A 17,242-nucleotide genomic window follows, 5' to 3' on the forward strand; every position below is an offset into this window, starting at 1 on the left:
GCGTTACCTAAAAGACATTTCATAGGGCACAAAGCTGTCCCTTGAAGTATGAAGTAAATTTCTTCAAAGCAGTTCAGAACTTTCCCACATTGTGAAATGCATTTAAGTCAGAAAAGCCTGAAAATTTGGGTTGTTGAAATGTTTTCTGTGCCACCAATTTGGGAATAGCTCATTGTTCTCATCTTTCTCTATGTTTTTATCTCCCCTGATAAATTTGAAATTCACAAGTGATACAATGTTGGACCCAAAAGATGAAATCAATCTGCCTTCTGCACAGATATTCATGTCCTGGAAATTTTTTGTTTCAGTAAGCATTTTACTGCACTTGCAACACAATTAGGTCATCGAAGCACGAAGAATATAGGTGTTACAAGCGAGTAACACACACAAAAAAGGATGAAAGCTTTAGTTTTAGTAAGAGTTTTACGGCACTTGCAACAGAATAAGGTCATATAAGTGCCGAAGACTAGAGGTGTTACAAGAGAGTAACTAACATAAAAAAGAAGGAGGAGAGATCAGGACGATAGATGTTTGATAGGAAAGAAGAAGCAAACCACACCAGAGCACCCTCCAACCACCCATAAAGAACAAGAGATAGGGACAATAGACGTTGATAGTAAAGAAGGAGCAAACCACACCAGAGCACCTGCCAACCACCCACATATCCAAGAAATGAAAAGTCAAACGCCATCATTGTATTTCACTGTATATATTCACGTAAGTGCATTCACAACAAGACAACTTCTTACAATGGTGGTATAGATTTACAATTTCCTCCGCACAAGGGCTGAAGACACAGAAATTTCATCAGATCACTAAGCTTGGCACAGATTGAAGACATCCTGAATCACAAATGTCAGACTATACCAAACACTTATTTTCTTATCCTTGTTGCAAAGTGTCACACATTTACACTCATGTCACAATTTTGTTTCAGCCAAACTTCACCCTTCATGTTCAACAATACAGTTTCATATATAGAACAGCACATGTGCACATTCAAACTAAAATTATCTGTGCCTTAAGAAAATGTCGGTAACATTTTTTTCACACAGCATTCTTTCCAGATGCTCATCTTTTCGACATGACCAGAAACAAAAGATACTCATGTTAAAAGAAGAAAGAAAAATAAAATAGATTTATCTTTTCATTTCATCTTTTAAACAGAAAATAATTTTCATAAGTATATCTTTCACTTTAAGAAAACAACAATGCGGCAGATAAAATAGATGTTTAAAATTCACTTTTCTAGATAAAAACACATTTGTGTTGTAATTTAAATTTTGAAAGTAAACATGTACACATATATATTACTGCATAGTGATTTTTTTTCCTTTCATAATATCACATGACAAATCTGCTATCTATAGCTTGAAATGGAATATTGGAATGAACGGATGTTATCGACAATTCACCGCCAGATGTACTCCCTTGGATTGGTCCATTTCTATTTACTCACTGCCCCATGCATATACACAAATCCTTAAAAATAATAATGAAATTATGGCATTTTTAACACGATGCCCTTTCCACATCAGGAGAAGAACAAAGTGCAAGACTTACATAAGGTGTAAGAGTCGTGTTGTTGTAGTTAGGGGATATCATGCACTCAGACAGGGATAATAAAATGGACGCGGTTACGGTGTATTTACAAATTTACATTTCAAATAGATCCATTTTCCTTGCATGCTGACAATTCTTTTTCTTTCCTCTAGTATCAAAATGTGATTTGAAATATATAGGTCCATTTTCTACTAATTATACTGTTAGTGTTAGATCACTTCTGCCCACCATTAAAAAAAACCCAAAAAATTCCATATGAAAGACGGAAACACTGCACAAACTATAGACTTTGATTTTTTAAAGTTTCGATGGTCCCATTGGGATATTTTTTTATATTTTCAGATAGGCACGAACTCAACACGCTTTTCAACTCAGTGAAGTTATTTCAGAGGTTGGATCTCCCAGCTCCGACTCAATGTTCTTTTCTGATACAACAGAGTCAGGCAGGTGGAGAACCACGAAGACTCCTCAGCCTCAAGTGACTCAATTTCAAGAAAATTAGGAAATGGTTGTTTTTTTAAAGGAAAGGTTGCACACACCGCAATCCAGCATGATGCCAAAAGTGCATCCTTTTTCTGTCATTTACAGTTCTAGTGTAATCTGAAAACCTGGGTCCACACAACAATTTATTTTATGTCAAAATTAATTAAGTTATATTAGCCAAAACCCTTAAAATCTCTTCCACTACTACAGACGATGCTGAAATGAACATTATCTGATGTGAGTTTGAGCGTTGTTTGCAAAACACAAAGAGTGAAGAAGAAAGATTTGCACAGCAATAGTGACCAACAAGAGCTAGTCTCTACAGACAGACAGTATTTATTAAAGGAGAAGAGATTATCGAAATGTTGAGCTTGAGTAACGCCCATCAAATAATAAATTACAAACAACACATATAGTTAGCCATCTAAAATACTACTTAATACAAAATCAACATATATATCCATTCAAATAAATTGATGAAAACATGCTGATGTAAGCGATAATATACTGATATATTTAAATATTGATGAAGACAACAAAGGAAACAAAACAACATATAAAATCTATTGAAGAAATAAATAGTATCAACATTGTATGTACAGTAATTATTATTCCATGCGATATTGAGAGGGGTTCCTCTCAAGATATTGGAGGGAGATGGCAAAAGTGAGAAGAGAAATCAACAATGCAACTGAGCATCATCATCCAAAAAAATCAGCCCAACACCATATGTTGCGTTTCCTTACTCTACAGTGGGACATCCAGCACCTCTGCACAGGAAGCGAGTCGCATCAACTTTCTTTTATTTTGTGTGTGTTTGTGCTTGTGTGTGTGTGTATGCTTGTGTGTTTGTGTGTGTGCATGCTTTCTTCTGTTTTTTAGTTTTAGTTTAGTAAGAGTTTTACGGCGCTCACAACTGCATACAGTCATGTGAGTGAATGAAACACAAGTAGGTTGCATTCACAACATTTCACAGTACGGCTTGATTTTGGTTAATATTCAGATTAAAATGCTAAAAATCCTGTGCATGTGTGTGTTTGGTTATGTGCAGGTGCTTGTCTATATGCACATTTGTTCTTGTGGACTCACAATGTGTCCTGTGACTGTGTGACTGTGAGTTGGTGCACTGACATCCACATTTTGTCATGACCACAACCGAACAACAGTAATTGTAATACAGAAAAGCAGAAGAACCAAAGCAACATCAAACACCTCCCAATCCATATACGTGTGTGTGCTGTGAGTATGCTGTGTGTATGTGTATGTGAGAGAATGAAAGAGAGGATGAAGATGGACGAGGGAGATGAAGACTGTGAGACAGAGGAAGAAAGAGGTAGAGAAAGACAAGAGAATGAGAGTGTTGCTAAATTAACACCCAGCAAAACATATATTAAAAAAAGTGTGGAATCAAACGTGACTAACCATTACAAAGTACAAAGTGATCACTCCACATTATGTGATAAGCCACAGATGGTGGAAAAGTATGCGACAATCGACGTGTAGACAGCACTTATTTACTTAAGTTGTCATTCCAAAAACCGATCACCTGCTCACACTTTGTGAAAGATCAAACAAATTCAGCATAGTAAAGCAGTGGTCAAGCTGCTAAAACTTATCTTTTTAAAGATTTTTAGGCTGTCTTTCACACGGAAAAAAAATTAACCTACATAGGCCATCTATAGAAAAGCAGTCTGCCTCGAAAACTCAGAACAAACTCAAAAGAATCAAAGAATAAAATTTGAACCCCGGACATAACCATTCCACAGTAGACATATCACCACCTCATCCCAGACCATCACTACCAGATACTTTAGTCTGCTACACCTTTCACAGTGCTACCAAACACCAACGCAAACTTCACCCCAATATCTACCTGAAATAAACAGTAACTACTTCGAACAGGCTGTGAACAAAAACATATATTTCATTATGCATTCTGTTCATTAATCACTTCTGACAGTATGGGGCCAAGTGGCACAGAAGTTCTGAGCACTTATCAAGATGAAAGTTATCAGTTCGGATTACAGCCTGAGATAATGTGTCGTGCCAAAAATCGGGACTCATACAAGCAACATGCCACCCCTTGACATACCAGCGGGTAAAGTCAAAGTGTAGTTTTCTCAGATAAAGGCATAAAAACTGGTCTAAAATTCTGCACATACATTTTACATTGTTAGAAAAGCAAATGCTGAATAAATATAAAAAATCCTAATATTTCTACACCATGAAAAAAAGTCAGAAAAGAATCAACAGTTATTAACCCAAATACCAACCACAACAGACAGACAGGAAGCCATGTCCATGCCATTGATATTGTCCCTATTCCATTCCTAAAGTAGTAACTCAAACCATCTCCAACAGTTAACAGTCGACCTTTCAATGACAAAATATTTTTTTCACAAACTGTTTCCTTTTCATGACAAAAATTAAGCAACAGCCCCTGACCCAGGACACCAGCCAGAAGATGAGAGATTTGAAAAGTACTCAAAAGTTACCGCAAATGTAACAAATACAAAAACAATAAAAACTGGGTTTTCAGTTCACTCAAATTTAACAAAAACACAAAATATCATTTAATTCCAGATAAAACTTGACGAATCAAATTAGAAACTCCCCGTCCAAACAAATAACTTTTAAAAAATATAAATTTTCCAACCAAACTACAAAAACAAAGGAATAGACTTCAAATGTTTAAAACATTCATTTACAGTTTAATGCTAGCATAACATAATATATCTTTTTAGAATAGAATTTACACATTCTTGAACATGGTGACTGATATAAATTTAAAACAAATCCCAATATAATATATTCATCAAAATAGAAAAACAAAATAAAATATCAAGGATTCTTAAAGGACACATGGCCTAGATTAAACTCGTTTTTCAAACAAAAGAGGAGACTTTCCATCTTTTCATTGTAAATCTTTTATCATCATCCCCCCCCCTCCCCTCCGAGACAATGTACATCATTTAGGAGGCAGGTTGCTTCAACTTTGCCTAGCACGGTCAAACAGCCAATCAAGACTGATGTCAGATACAAAATCCCAGCAAACAGACGGACACGCTCAATAAAAACCTTCCCCACTTCAACATCAAACCCACATCCTCTGCGAGCGACAACAAAGCGCCTAACCAAGACGCCACAGACACAGGTCTGTCCGCCTTCTTTTCCATCGGGCTAACTCAATTTATAAACGTGTGGGAAGAAACAAACAAAAGCATCTAGTGGTCAGCTCCGACCTTCCAGTACCAAAACCTTCAACCAATCAAGGCAGAAGCAGGTCAGAGCCAACACTAGAAGCGATCACAACAAGATCCTCTCTACGGTAACAGCAAACTAAACCTCACAGATTCTACCGCTGCCTGAGACAATGACGCGGCCAGCACCTCACTGTTATTGACACAATAAAGAGGAAACTTTAGATCCTGTAAACCTCTCTGAAATGTTTAGACATCCACGACAAAAGACATAACCCCCCCCCCATACATAAGACCATCACTTACATGTACACTGTTTTTTTCTCTCCGGCTCTGTGACACTATTTCTCATAGAGAATAAAACACAGCTAAAAGCTTTCCAACTGGAGCTAAAAATTCATGTTGCTAGAAAAAATGAAAACCGTACCTTGATATGTTATTTTGAAGCAATTTCATTCATCCATACAAATACATCAACTTTCCCTGGCTCTAAAAATGTAGAAAAATTATGATAAGAAGTAACTTTTTTTAAATAATTCAACAATGTGTGGACATTATTTTAAAGATTCAAAGTTTTTATAAAATCTTACAAAACTAATTAAGATTAGAGGCATGAATCCATGCATTAAAAACTTTTCTTAAGAAACTTTTCCACATTCTCATATTTTGAGCACATTCAAACGACAAACCAGTGCCGGCTACAAAATTCACTGGAGCTATGAATTTCTTGTGCTTGAAATGCTGCTGTAGCACAGTAAGGCAAGACTTCCAGTGTCTAAGTCACGTGTCAGCATCAAGCCTTGGTCCTCGTGACAACTTTTTCCACTTCATGAAAGACAATCAGCAAGGTCCAACATTACCATCTGTACTGGGTGACCAGAGTTTGAAGACTTGAGGAGTCGACATGTCTGTCTTTCCCGTCAGAACTTGAGAGGTCTAATCCCTGACCGACTATGGCTTCGATCGTCACTCCAGATCTTGCACTTGGCACGAAATTTACGTAGATCTTCCGAATAATTCTTGTCCAGCATTTGCAAGTACTTTTGGGGCTCACACAAGTTCTAGGGTATGGGGAGAGAGGGAAGAAAGAAAATATAAACAACTGGTCTCACTTGGCATGAATCTTTTCACAGTCCAGAAAAGGCACAAATAAATGAAATCAGTTGAAGTAAAACATTAAGAATAAGACTGAAAAAAAAATTAATCAAGAAAATTAGTTTCTCTTTGTCATGTTATACGTATATACTGACAAACTGACTGCGCAATGCTTGCAACTCAGGGCTGAAAAAAAACTCTTCAGTAATATGCACCATTAGTAACACTAAAAAGAGAATCTTCCAGGACACAAAAAGTCCTCTTTCCTTTCTTTTTCTCTTCTTCATGCCATTTTTGTCAAATAATAAATTGGGAAAATTCTCACCGAGTGCTGCTCAAAGAAATTCTTGTATCCTCCCTCCAACAGGTAAATCTCGGGGTAGTGAAGGAACGGGTAGCATTCCTTGTTGGTCTCACGGTCAAGTCGTCGCAGGAAACGGAACCTGTAAAACGTTCAAATTCAAAAATTAGTTTTCTCCCATATTTTAAGAATATAATCAAGTAGGCTAAAAGTAAACTAAAAGAAAACAGCTAATCATGAGGAACATGTCCCAAAATAGAACTGAAGTTAACAACAGCCATGTGAAAGTTGCAGGATGTACAAGGAACAGTATTCACTTAAAAATCAAAACAGAAAGATAACACACAGAGTACACCAGATCCCTTTAGTCTGAGTTAAATTTCTCACTTAACTCTCCTCGTGGTAACCATCTCACAATATCTTTATATTCTAAAGGATTTCCTCTCTTATTTCCCTACCATTCATTCATAGTTACATGACGACTCTCACTCCTTTTCTAAAATCAAGTAAGAGGAGCAAACTCAGCAACACATTAAAAAAGACATAAAACTGCAAACTGCAAACATTGGAAAATCAATGCTGTTCTTTCTGTTATAGTAACCTTAGTAACACCTTTTTGATTGTCAATACAACAAAAGAAAAAAATGCAAAAGAAAAAGAAAGGAGCTTACAGTCCAGGTCCTCGCTCTGATGAAAATTCACAATGGAAGATGAGGATGAATCTCTTGCTTGGATCCTTCAGTGTAATTGGTGACTTCAAATACTTGTCAATGACACCGTCTTTGGTGTAAATGTTGAGTGCATTCTATAAAAAAAAAAAATTAAGAAATTTAATCTTTGACAGAAAACGTTATGCCTTTTTTAGTAAAAGATATGCTAACTCAAGGGCATGAGAAAAAAGAACAAGCCCACTACACAATTCAGACTATCAAGTGGTAACTGTGTTCCAGCTTCCATGCTGGTTTGTTGGCTTTTTCAGCAGTTCTTCCATTACAGCAAAAGGCTTTTCTTGGAGGTCTCAACTATAGTGCGGTCAAAAATTCATGGCGCAACTTATTCTCAAATATCTCTTTAATAAGTGAATCAATGTCACCCATACTTTGCACAGCAGTTTGTAGCAATTTGTCTTAACTTAATCATATTTTTCCACAACAATTGGGGCTAGATTAAAAAAACTTTCCTTCATAAATTTATATAAAATACTATAATCTCTATCATGCGGAAAATGGGATCATTCATGGTACTTCCCACTTCTCACACACATTTTGCATACACATTTGGCATGTCACAGCTCATCAATGACACTTTTTAGTGGTAATTGTTACAAGAAACTGATTTTACAGAGAACATTTTTGCACTAAAAGTTCTCAAAACATGTATTCAATAAATAAGCATAATGCCGACATAAGAAGAAAAAAAAGAAATATTTGACAATAAGTTGCACCACAAATTTTCGACGGCACTATAGTCCATACCTTCACCAACAGCAAATCTCGCAACATTTGTCCTATTTTATATTAATTCCTTTAATTTTTTTTTTTTCTGGGCCCCATGTCATATTTCTATAGGTGCCAGATGTTAGTTATGCTTACAACTTAATATGTGTCAGGAATTGTAATGACGACAATGATGATGATGATGATGATGATGATGATGATGATGATGATGATGACGACGACGATGATGGTGATGATAATATATCAGGAGTAGATTAGGTAACGCTGATTGAAAATATATAAAAATCGATGATGATGATGTTTGTTAGTCGTTTACTTTCAATATTAATTGCCTGCCCCAGATCCCCTCAGGATATCCTTGGGGATAGGACACATCTCTCATTCCCTCTCCTCACATAAAATTTTGAAGCTAAATCGTCACCATTTCCCTAACAATTACTAGGGGTTTGATGAAATATCACACAGGGCCGCTTCTAGTTGAAGACTACGTTAGCGTTACGAACCTTTTCCTTTGCTATCATTGGTACAACAATTAATAAGGATTGTGGCAGCTAAAGTATTGTATATTTATTAAAGAAACTCAGCTAAATTTGAGATAAAACTAGGTTCGTTGTCATTTCAATACAATGAAATTTGCAAATGTCCGTCCTCATACTTTTAAAATTATACACCAGATCTCTATAAAATTTGAGACTACCGGTACATCAATAGGAAGGTAAACAAGAGCAACATGACACTAACCTGTATGTGGCCACCTTCAAACTCGTACGGATACCGGCAATCAATTATGTGGAACTCTTCAATGTCGTCTGCAAACTCATTAGCAAGCACCCTGCTCAACTGGAAATAAAACAAACAAAAAAGTCTTTGAAATTTAGGAAATAATTAGATATGCAAAAGAAACATGAACAAATTAATCAGGAAATTCATCGTTCAAGGTCACAAACTGAAAAACAAGTACGGTCGAAACTGTCTCAGATGGCCACCTGTTGTGGAGAAGAGAAGCTGCCGTCTTGCAGTGTCAATACAATGCAAAAAATATGCCATGAAAGAAATGGAAAATGGCCATTTGCACAGGTGATTCTCCTATACAGTGGCCATTATAGAAGGTTCTAATAATCATAGTTCATGGTTCATTGTTTCAGGAAGCAGCATCCCTGCACTCCAGACATGTCCATTGCTGCTCCGTTGCTCTCTCCAAAATGCCGCCGAGGGTCTTTCCACTGATTGTGCCAGTGCATATCTGGTTGAACGTTCTTCTAATAATCAGGACAGAATTACCTTACATTGTAGGCGGGACAAGACACAACATGGCAAGGAAATGCACACTATAAGACAATTGCTGGTCAAACAAACAAAAAACATTAACTAAAACTATCTTTAACACTGTCCCAAAGGATCTGCATCATAACTGAAGGTTCAAAGACCATTTCAACACCGAATTAGCAAAACTTACCGTTTCTGGAGTGATGGACTTGAGATCTTGATGTTTGCCTTTTATCGTTGGAAGGCAATAACACTGGAAAAGGGAGAGAAAAAAGAAAACACACCAATCAGAATACATTCAACAAAGAAGAGAAAATATTTACATTCTAAGGAAAGTATGACCTCTTATCTGAATTTTATCAAATCTCATCACATTCTAGTATAACCCACTGCTCAACCAAGAAATACAGAACGCTTTTATCTTAAAACACAACAACAAAAATCCACGCAAAGACTGACGCCACAATGGTAACTCCCATTTAAAGGTATGTACCACTAAAAGACATAAGTACGGCAGAAGACATGGCAAACATTTCTGATATAATTCTTCAGTGCAATAGAACTTCCAGAACTTGCTGAATCATGAGCCAAATACTCTATAATATGCTGTCATTACAAAACATCCGCAAATAATATCTATACACGAATAGGGAGGAAAAGTCCTTTTATATACTTCCAGCAGTCCCAGAATTTTTGGAAATATAACAATACATAAAACATACCTAACTTGCAATACAAGAGGCATCATACACATGAGAGGTAGAGGGTTTACAAGAAGACTTTTCAACAATATTTACGTGAAAAGTGACATATTATTTAATTTTGTACGTCAAAATTTTGAAAATCTCAAGTTGCTCTGTTAATGAATGCAAAGAACATAATTTCGCTAAGTCCAAGTGCCACCTGGTGTCATCTCTGACTTATCCCAAACCTCACCAGGACAGCAGACAAACAATGGTTAGACATGAAAAAAAACCCAGTCCACAAACCTTGGAGGAATCTCCAATCAGGTCGGGTTCCATGAACATGCGAGACACTGCAGACTTGATTTGAGCGTCAGTCTCTGAATGGCACCGGTGGAAACGTCTCGCAGACACAGGCTACACAGGGTGGAGGGGAGATAATAAACACGCATATAAAGAACATTCTGAGCTGGTATTTCGATAGGGAAAAATTGGGAGGGTTTCTCTACCGCTTTGTATTATACAGATAAGTAGGGGGGAAAAATACTGCTACTTAAATGTAGCAGCGCACTTGAGTCATGACTACATTTATTCATGTAAAAAAAAACCAAGGAAAACATTCTTTAATAAATTATCCAAATTTTCTCTGACTTTTAAATATCCCGAAAGTTTTCATTATTTCACTCGTAAACATTTAAGAAGTACTGTATGCCAAAAACTGAAATAAGCATCGATACTTTAAATATGTTTTTCATATTTCATTTTACGAATCTTTTCAAAAAAATTTCAAAACCCCCATCTTGTAACCAGTATTTCAATAACAGTGATCTCCATAGAAAATAGTTACCACATTTCATTACTCCTCTAAGACTTACAGGATTTTCAATGACATGATCATCATCTTTACTGACAGAAGTGGACTTGTCAGAAGCTGTAGCGACATCCTCGCCTCGCCACTTTTTGCTCTGGACAGGAGTGTTGTCTTGAGGGGGCTCACAGCGTTTGTAAGAAGAGCGTGGCTGGATGTCCAAAGACTGAGATCTGTGTAGAAGAGCTCTCCGAGATGCAGCCGGCCGACTCTAAGAGATGAAAAGACAAGAGAGTCAACACCACTTTTTAGTCCACATAAAGTATTTCGAAAGGGAAAAATTAGATGGATTTCGCAACCACCTTAAATTATACTAAAAAGTTTGTTAAAAGTTTTTTAATTGAAACATGAGCACTTTTAATGGCAGCTGCCTAAGAAACCAGATAGCACTTTTATCTAAAAAATAATGTTTCAATCAGTCGGTCACACAAAAAGTCTATGAATTCCTTCAGCACTTATATATTTTGGGTCATTCCTCTCAAATGCTACAGACGAAAGGGCTTCTTTGGAGGGCACTAAGAAACTTAACGTTCTAGATTAAGAAACTTAACGTTCTAGATTAAGAAACTTAACGTTCTAGATCATTTATAATAATCTTCACTTTGACCAAGAAACCTTTTTTTTTTTTGACAGACATTTTTCCTGAAGATATTTAGCATGATAAATTGTGAAGGGTGCTGACAGGAAATAGATACATCACACTTATAGGTGAAGTTTTCACAATTTATAAGCATGAAATAATGAAAGGAATGTTGCACTTAAAGAATATGACATCAATACAAAATTTACAAATTTGACCCTTGTGTCCCTTTTTGGCCAATATCTCCATTTATGGATTGTGAGAAGTAACTCATTTTGTCAGCACGCCTCACAAATGATAGACTGGAGAATGTTACATGGTACTAATACGACAACCGGTAGTCAACCCTCGTCAATAGATCTTTTCAACAAATTACCAACGTTATATAAATCATTTGGTACAACATGACAAATACACTGAGATAAAGTTGACAAAACCAAACGCAAAGAAGAAAAAACTCTCCCACTTAGCAGGAAGCAAACTGCTGGAGAAACACTCACAGAAGGTGTGCTGTCCTCATTGTCCTGTCGGGGGACGCACGGCCTCTTCGTACGACTGAGCAAGTTGCGGAACTGCTCGGTGCTGACATCATCACCCTTGTCATGTTTTGGATGATGCAACAACGTAGCACTGATCAAGGAGGAGACTTGGTCGTTAGCTTCTGTCTTCAACTGAAAAACAAAATGGGAAAATCCTTTAAAAAGTTCTCAAGACCTTGACTAGAAATAATTCATGAAAAAAAAGGACAAACACCTAACCCTTTCCTGTCAACACAACATGTAGTGCACTGAACAGTGTTCTCTTCTCTGAGGAAAGAAACAAGCTAATATTACACTCCTATCCAATCAAAATTTGTGTTCAAAACATGGTTGAGTACGGTACCTTACCTTGGGGGGTTTTTTCATTGTCTAAAACATTTCCCTAGAGGGTCTCTTGTGCCTCGAAAATGTGAATGGGAAGTTGCAAATGGATGGTGAATTTTATTTATGGTACTGTCTAGCTTAAAATTAACTACAGCACAATAGCCGCCACTCCTAGAACTATTCAAACATGAATGTTTTATACAATAGAAAAGCGAGGCTCGCTCAAGGGTAAGCCATCCATATGAGCAAAAAATTTACCTTCTGTCAGACAGTGACAGTAAATCTGTCTGCGATAAGAGTGACAGATCTAAAACTTTCCATGTTGAATCTAGAACATAAACACTTTTTAAAAAGATATCTCTCAAACACTATATTGGATTTTTTTTTTTAATTTTAAAGTAAATGTATTTTCTATCCAATTTCCAACACTCTGATAATTACTTTGACATATTTGTTCTTTCCATTTGCTTCAATCTACTTTTACAAAACGTATGAGCTCCCAATGACTTGCTCCTACAAATGTCTACGCTGTCACAGTGGGGGAGTTAAATTTCTGTAATAATAGATTAAGCCAAATGACAAATGTCTACGCTGTCACAGTGGGGGAGTTAAATTTCTGTAATAATAAACTAAGCCAAATGACAAATGTCTACGCTGTCACAGTGGGGGAGTTAAATTCCTGTAATAATAAATTAAGCCAAGTGACAAATGTCTACGCTGTCACAGTGGGGGAGTTAAATTTCTGTAATAATAAATTCAGCCAAATGACAAATGTCTACGCTGTCACAGTGGGGGAGTTAAATTTCTGTAATAATAGATTAAGCCAAGTGACAAATGTCTACGCTGTCACAGTGGGGGAGTTAAATTTCTGTAATAATAAATTCAGCCAAATGACAAATGTCTACGCTGTCACAGTGGGGGAGTTAAATTTCTGTAATAATAAACTAAGCCAAATGACAAATGTCTACGCTGTCACAGTGGGGGAGTTAAATTCCTGTAACAATAAACTAAGCCAAATGACAAATGTCTACGCTGTCACAGTGGGGGAGTTAAATTCCTGTAATAATAAACTAAGCCAAATGACAAATGTCTACGCTGTCACAGTGGGGGAGTTAAATTCCTGTAATAATAAACTAAGCCAAATGACAAATGTCCAGATGAAATATGACGTTAAAAGACAACCAACAACAAAATTATCTCTCAGATTTTGGACAATTTCTCGTCTTGCTACATCGCTCAAAAAGAGAGCAAGAGACAGACCAAGAGGGAAATGGGTACAGTAGATCATTGACTGGCTAGAAACAGACACTGTGACCACAGGTAGACTGGCAGTAGATAGAAAAAGAAAAGTATAAAATTAAGAATGCAAGCATAAAAACCTCTATGAGACAAACTGAAAAGACAACATAAATGTACAAATAAACCATAAACTTACATCTGCACTGACATCATCGATATCAAAAAGTTCTTGGAAACCGTCATCAAAAGACAGCTTGGTCTTCTTCTTTGAAACTTCACTGACAGCAGATGGTATCGTCTGTTAATAGAAAAAAGAAAACAAAATTCCAGTCTTCAAATGCTGAATCACTCTTGATTACTTCAAACAAAACCCTTGAAATAATGAAATTAGTTAAAAAGTAAAATGAGTTTCTATGTTTCAAAAAGTTTATTTATTAAAATACTGCTGTTCTGCCACCAACCCAAACCCCATTTTCAGAAATGAACAGTCCCTCAGTGACAAACATACTTTCAGAGTGGTTTCTGTGAAACCCAGGTCACATCTTAATCAAAATGGGCAAATAAACCTGACTTTACAGAAACCAATTTCCAAACTGCGCTAAATGTTCCCCCACACCTTGAACTTATTAAAAAATGAATGTATTAATGAAAATAATATCATAAGTTGTGCCCCAAAATACCTCTGAGAACAAGGACTTGGAGAAACCACTGAAGGACGGCCTAGGTAGGGATGAGGACTTGACCGGAGAGTACTTCAAGGGAGAGCATGTCTCTTCACTGTGCTGCTTGTGATCTAAAAAGCTACGAGTTCTCTTGGGTGGCTTCCCTTTAGGTTCTTTAAAGTCGACAGAATGCTGAAAGTACATCAATTTGCATAAACCATTCATCAGTTGCATTACTTTACAGAGGGAAAAAAAAATAATGCCACCCTCAACTAAAAATGGTAAATTGGTTATAAACACACATGGAGAAATTTAAACAAAATACACTCAACCATGGAATCAAGGTCAGCGAAACACAACAACAGTTACACTGTGACCCTTCATTTGGACATTTGAGATCAATCACAAAACTGAAAGGAGCAACATATTTGCGCTTTGGTAAGAAATATACGTTCAAAAGGCCCGGAGGTCTTCTCTTTAAGTTTTGATGCAGCAAGTCATCAAGGACATTTTGTACGAGGAAATCAACAAAACTTTTTTTTATGACACTTGAGTCAACTAACAACTAAAGTCTACATTACACTTAAAAGATATTTCTTGAACTAACCAAAGAGTTCCAAACATCATCAAGGGAGGGTAATCGTTCTAAGTGGTGTGATGACACAGAGGAAGAGGTGACACTTGCACCATCATCAGAACTTGCCACAGACGCTCTCTGAAAAATCAATATAAAACATGTACTGAAACTTGAGTTTTGTCAAAGGAAGATTCTGATGTGATTGACACAACATTCCCAACAACAGTTGTATTATTTGTATTGGCTCAGATACTAAAGTTAACGAAAATACAGATGAAATGTTATGAATATATGACAATAAAAGAAAAATCATCAATCTCTTTCCATTCTACATTTTTTATTCTCCCCCTCTCCTTCTTTAGCAATTCTGAACAATGACTTAGGGATGTACAGGAGTGTTGGAAGAACAATAATGTATTAAGAAGTGCCTCCTTTTTGTCCTACAGCTTAGTATTCACACAGATCAAACAACTGGCCACACCAAAGCCTAATAATAATGCACATAGGTCTGTATGTAGCAACTCACCACACCAAAGCCTATCAATACTGCACATAGGTCTGTATGAAGCAACTCACCCGGTCGTGATCAAGGCCCAGACCGCTGTCCTGTGAGCTGGTCTCATCACTGAACAACTCCGGCTGGCTCGGACTGTTCTCCTCATTCTCATCTTTGTCCTCCTCCAGGAAGTCTGTCGGGCTGTCGAATCGGAGGCTGGGGAGCTGGGGGTAAACATACAATGATCAATGATTTTTTTAAAGTAAGAGAGTAACAGCACTTGCAACACAAATAGGCCAAAGATTAGAGGTGTTACTACTTGAGATTAACATACAAAGAAAAGGAAGGGAGATAAGGATGATAAATGTTTGATAGAAAAGGATGACAAAACTACTATACCAGATAGAGCACCTGTTAAAACCCAACATGACAAACTGATGAACATAACAGCCATTATGAACAATAAAATCAAACTAGGAACGAAGCAATAACAGGGCTTTCCACCACACATATTATGGCCCAAGAAAACGAGGGCTGACATGGGAAAAACTTGTTGTCAGTCATCTGCTGGACTTTCAACTGAAACTGTAATTACCACATGCCTCTGACAACATTCATACTTTCAGATTTCACAGTTTTTAAATCAGATCTCAAGAACATTTTGAATCACAACAAATAATTTACACCATTAATAAAACAACTCACACTCATCATAAACTGGGCCAAGCAGTCAACTCATTAATTATGATCAGAGTTCAACAAGATAACTTTACAGAAAAAGGAAAAAATCCCATGCAAAACAGCTACCTCTCCACTTTAGAACTTTGAAATGAGCTATTAAGAAATCAAAAGCACTGCCTCACAATAAAATATGCATGGGACAAAAGAACTCTTTCTATCTTTTTTTAAAACAAGTATTTAATAATAGATGCATAAAGACAACACACAATACCATCAAAAGCATATGAATGTGCACACACCAAAAAATATACTTACTGGCTGTGAGCTTATTCTTCTGAAGGCTATCGTTTTCTTTCTGCAAAGTTACAGAAAAAGAAACAGATGGTCAGACATGATTTGTCTGTTGTTTTAGCAAAAACTATAGCAAAAACTATTAACATCTCCTGATAAATTTGTAGGGAACAGAAACATCGTCATGGATATCTATTCTTATGAACATTTCTGGCAAAAGATTTTCCCAAATCAATGCACATGTATCTCATAAACATTCTTTACTATATTTTGAATGCGCCCCACTTATCTTGAAAAGGGCATAAAAACACAGTTATCAGCAACAAGTCTAGAGCTTTGAAAAGCCAGATTTCAACAAAAGTTAACCAAAAAACTTGCATTCGTTGAGAAAAGTTTTAAGAAAACCTTATTCTAACAAAGTATGAACAATATGTTTGGTATGGCAACTCTATTTTATCACAAGCATAAAACAAAGACTGAAACATATTTAATAACAAGGTGCTAAAATGTTCACCAAAAAAACCCCACTGAAAAAAAAGTTGCAAATACATTCTAGCAAACCAGGAATACTCAAGCAGGATGACACAATATACATAGTTGCAGTGAGAATGTGCCACTCATGATCATACTCTCACCAAACTAGGTTTTAATAAGGGATTTGAATGGAAACAAAGTAATGGATGTGGTAAGATGTCTTACTTCACTGAAAAAGCTTCCAATGGGATCTCTGGGTGCAGGTCTGTTGTGAATCTCTTTATGCTCAAGCTAAAGGGCAGATGAAATGAAACAAAACAAAAAACTGAACTCACAAATATCGAATACACACTTGTCAACTGGAAATGTTCCAATGAGAATAAATGCACAAAAAGAAAGACAGCAAACAAATACCAGGCTGACAATAATTTTTCAATTTTCCTTCTTTACTTCTTTTTTCTTC

The 17,242-nt window shown here is 36.5% G+C and overlaps 1 protein-coding gene across 2 annotated transcripts in view; it reads right to left on the reverse strand.

The window, feature by feature from the left end:
- Window positions 1-693: 693 nt before the first annotated feature.
- The window catches only part of LOC101853986 (M-phase inducer phosphatase), a 37,872-nt gene continuing 21,323 nt past the window's right edge, over window positions 694-17,242 (reverse strand). Inside the window, exons 5-18 of one of the 2 annotated variants that reach the window (XM_005089719.3) lie at window positions 17,005-17,070; window positions 16,330-16,369; window positions 15,414-15,557; window positions 14,868-14,975; window positions 14,279-14,452; window positions 13,795-13,896; window positions 11,997-12,167; window positions 10,924-11,127; window positions 10,355-10,465; window positions 9,556-9,618; window positions 8,841-8,939; window positions 7,314-7,447; window positions 6,667-6,784; window positions 694-6,307 (exon numbers count right to left, since the gene is read on the reverse strand). In XM_005089719.3, coding sequence (XP_005089776.1) covers window positions 6,167-6,307; window positions 6,667-6,784; window positions 7,314-7,447; window positions 8,841-8,939; window positions 9,556-9,618; window positions 10,355-10,465; window positions 10,924-11,127; window positions 11,997-12,167; window positions 13,795-13,896; window positions 14,279-14,452; window positions 14,868-14,975; window positions 15,414-15,557; window positions 16,330-16,369; window positions 17,005-17,070 — 1,675 coding nt within the window. In that variant the 3' untranslated portion in view covers window positions 694-6,166. The remainder of the gene's footprint in view (window positions 6,308-6,666; window positions 6,785-7,313; window positions 7,448-8,840; window positions 8,940-9,555; window positions 9,619-10,354; window positions 10,466-10,923; window positions 11,128-11,996; window positions 12,168-13,794; window positions 13,897-14,278; window positions 14,453-14,867; window positions 14,976-15,413; window positions 15,558-16,329; window positions 16,370-17,004; window positions 17,071-17,242) is intronic. The other variant, XM_013081891.2, reaches the window with a different exon arrangement.

This window comes from Aplysia californica, unplaced genomic scaffold (genome assembly GCF_000002075.1).
Source record: "Aplysia californica isolate F4 #8 unplaced genomic scaffold, AplCal3.0 scaffold00008, whole genome shotgun sequence".
NCBI lineage: Eukaryota > Metazoa > Mollusca > Gastropoda > Aplysiida > Aplysiidae > Aplysia > Aplysia californica.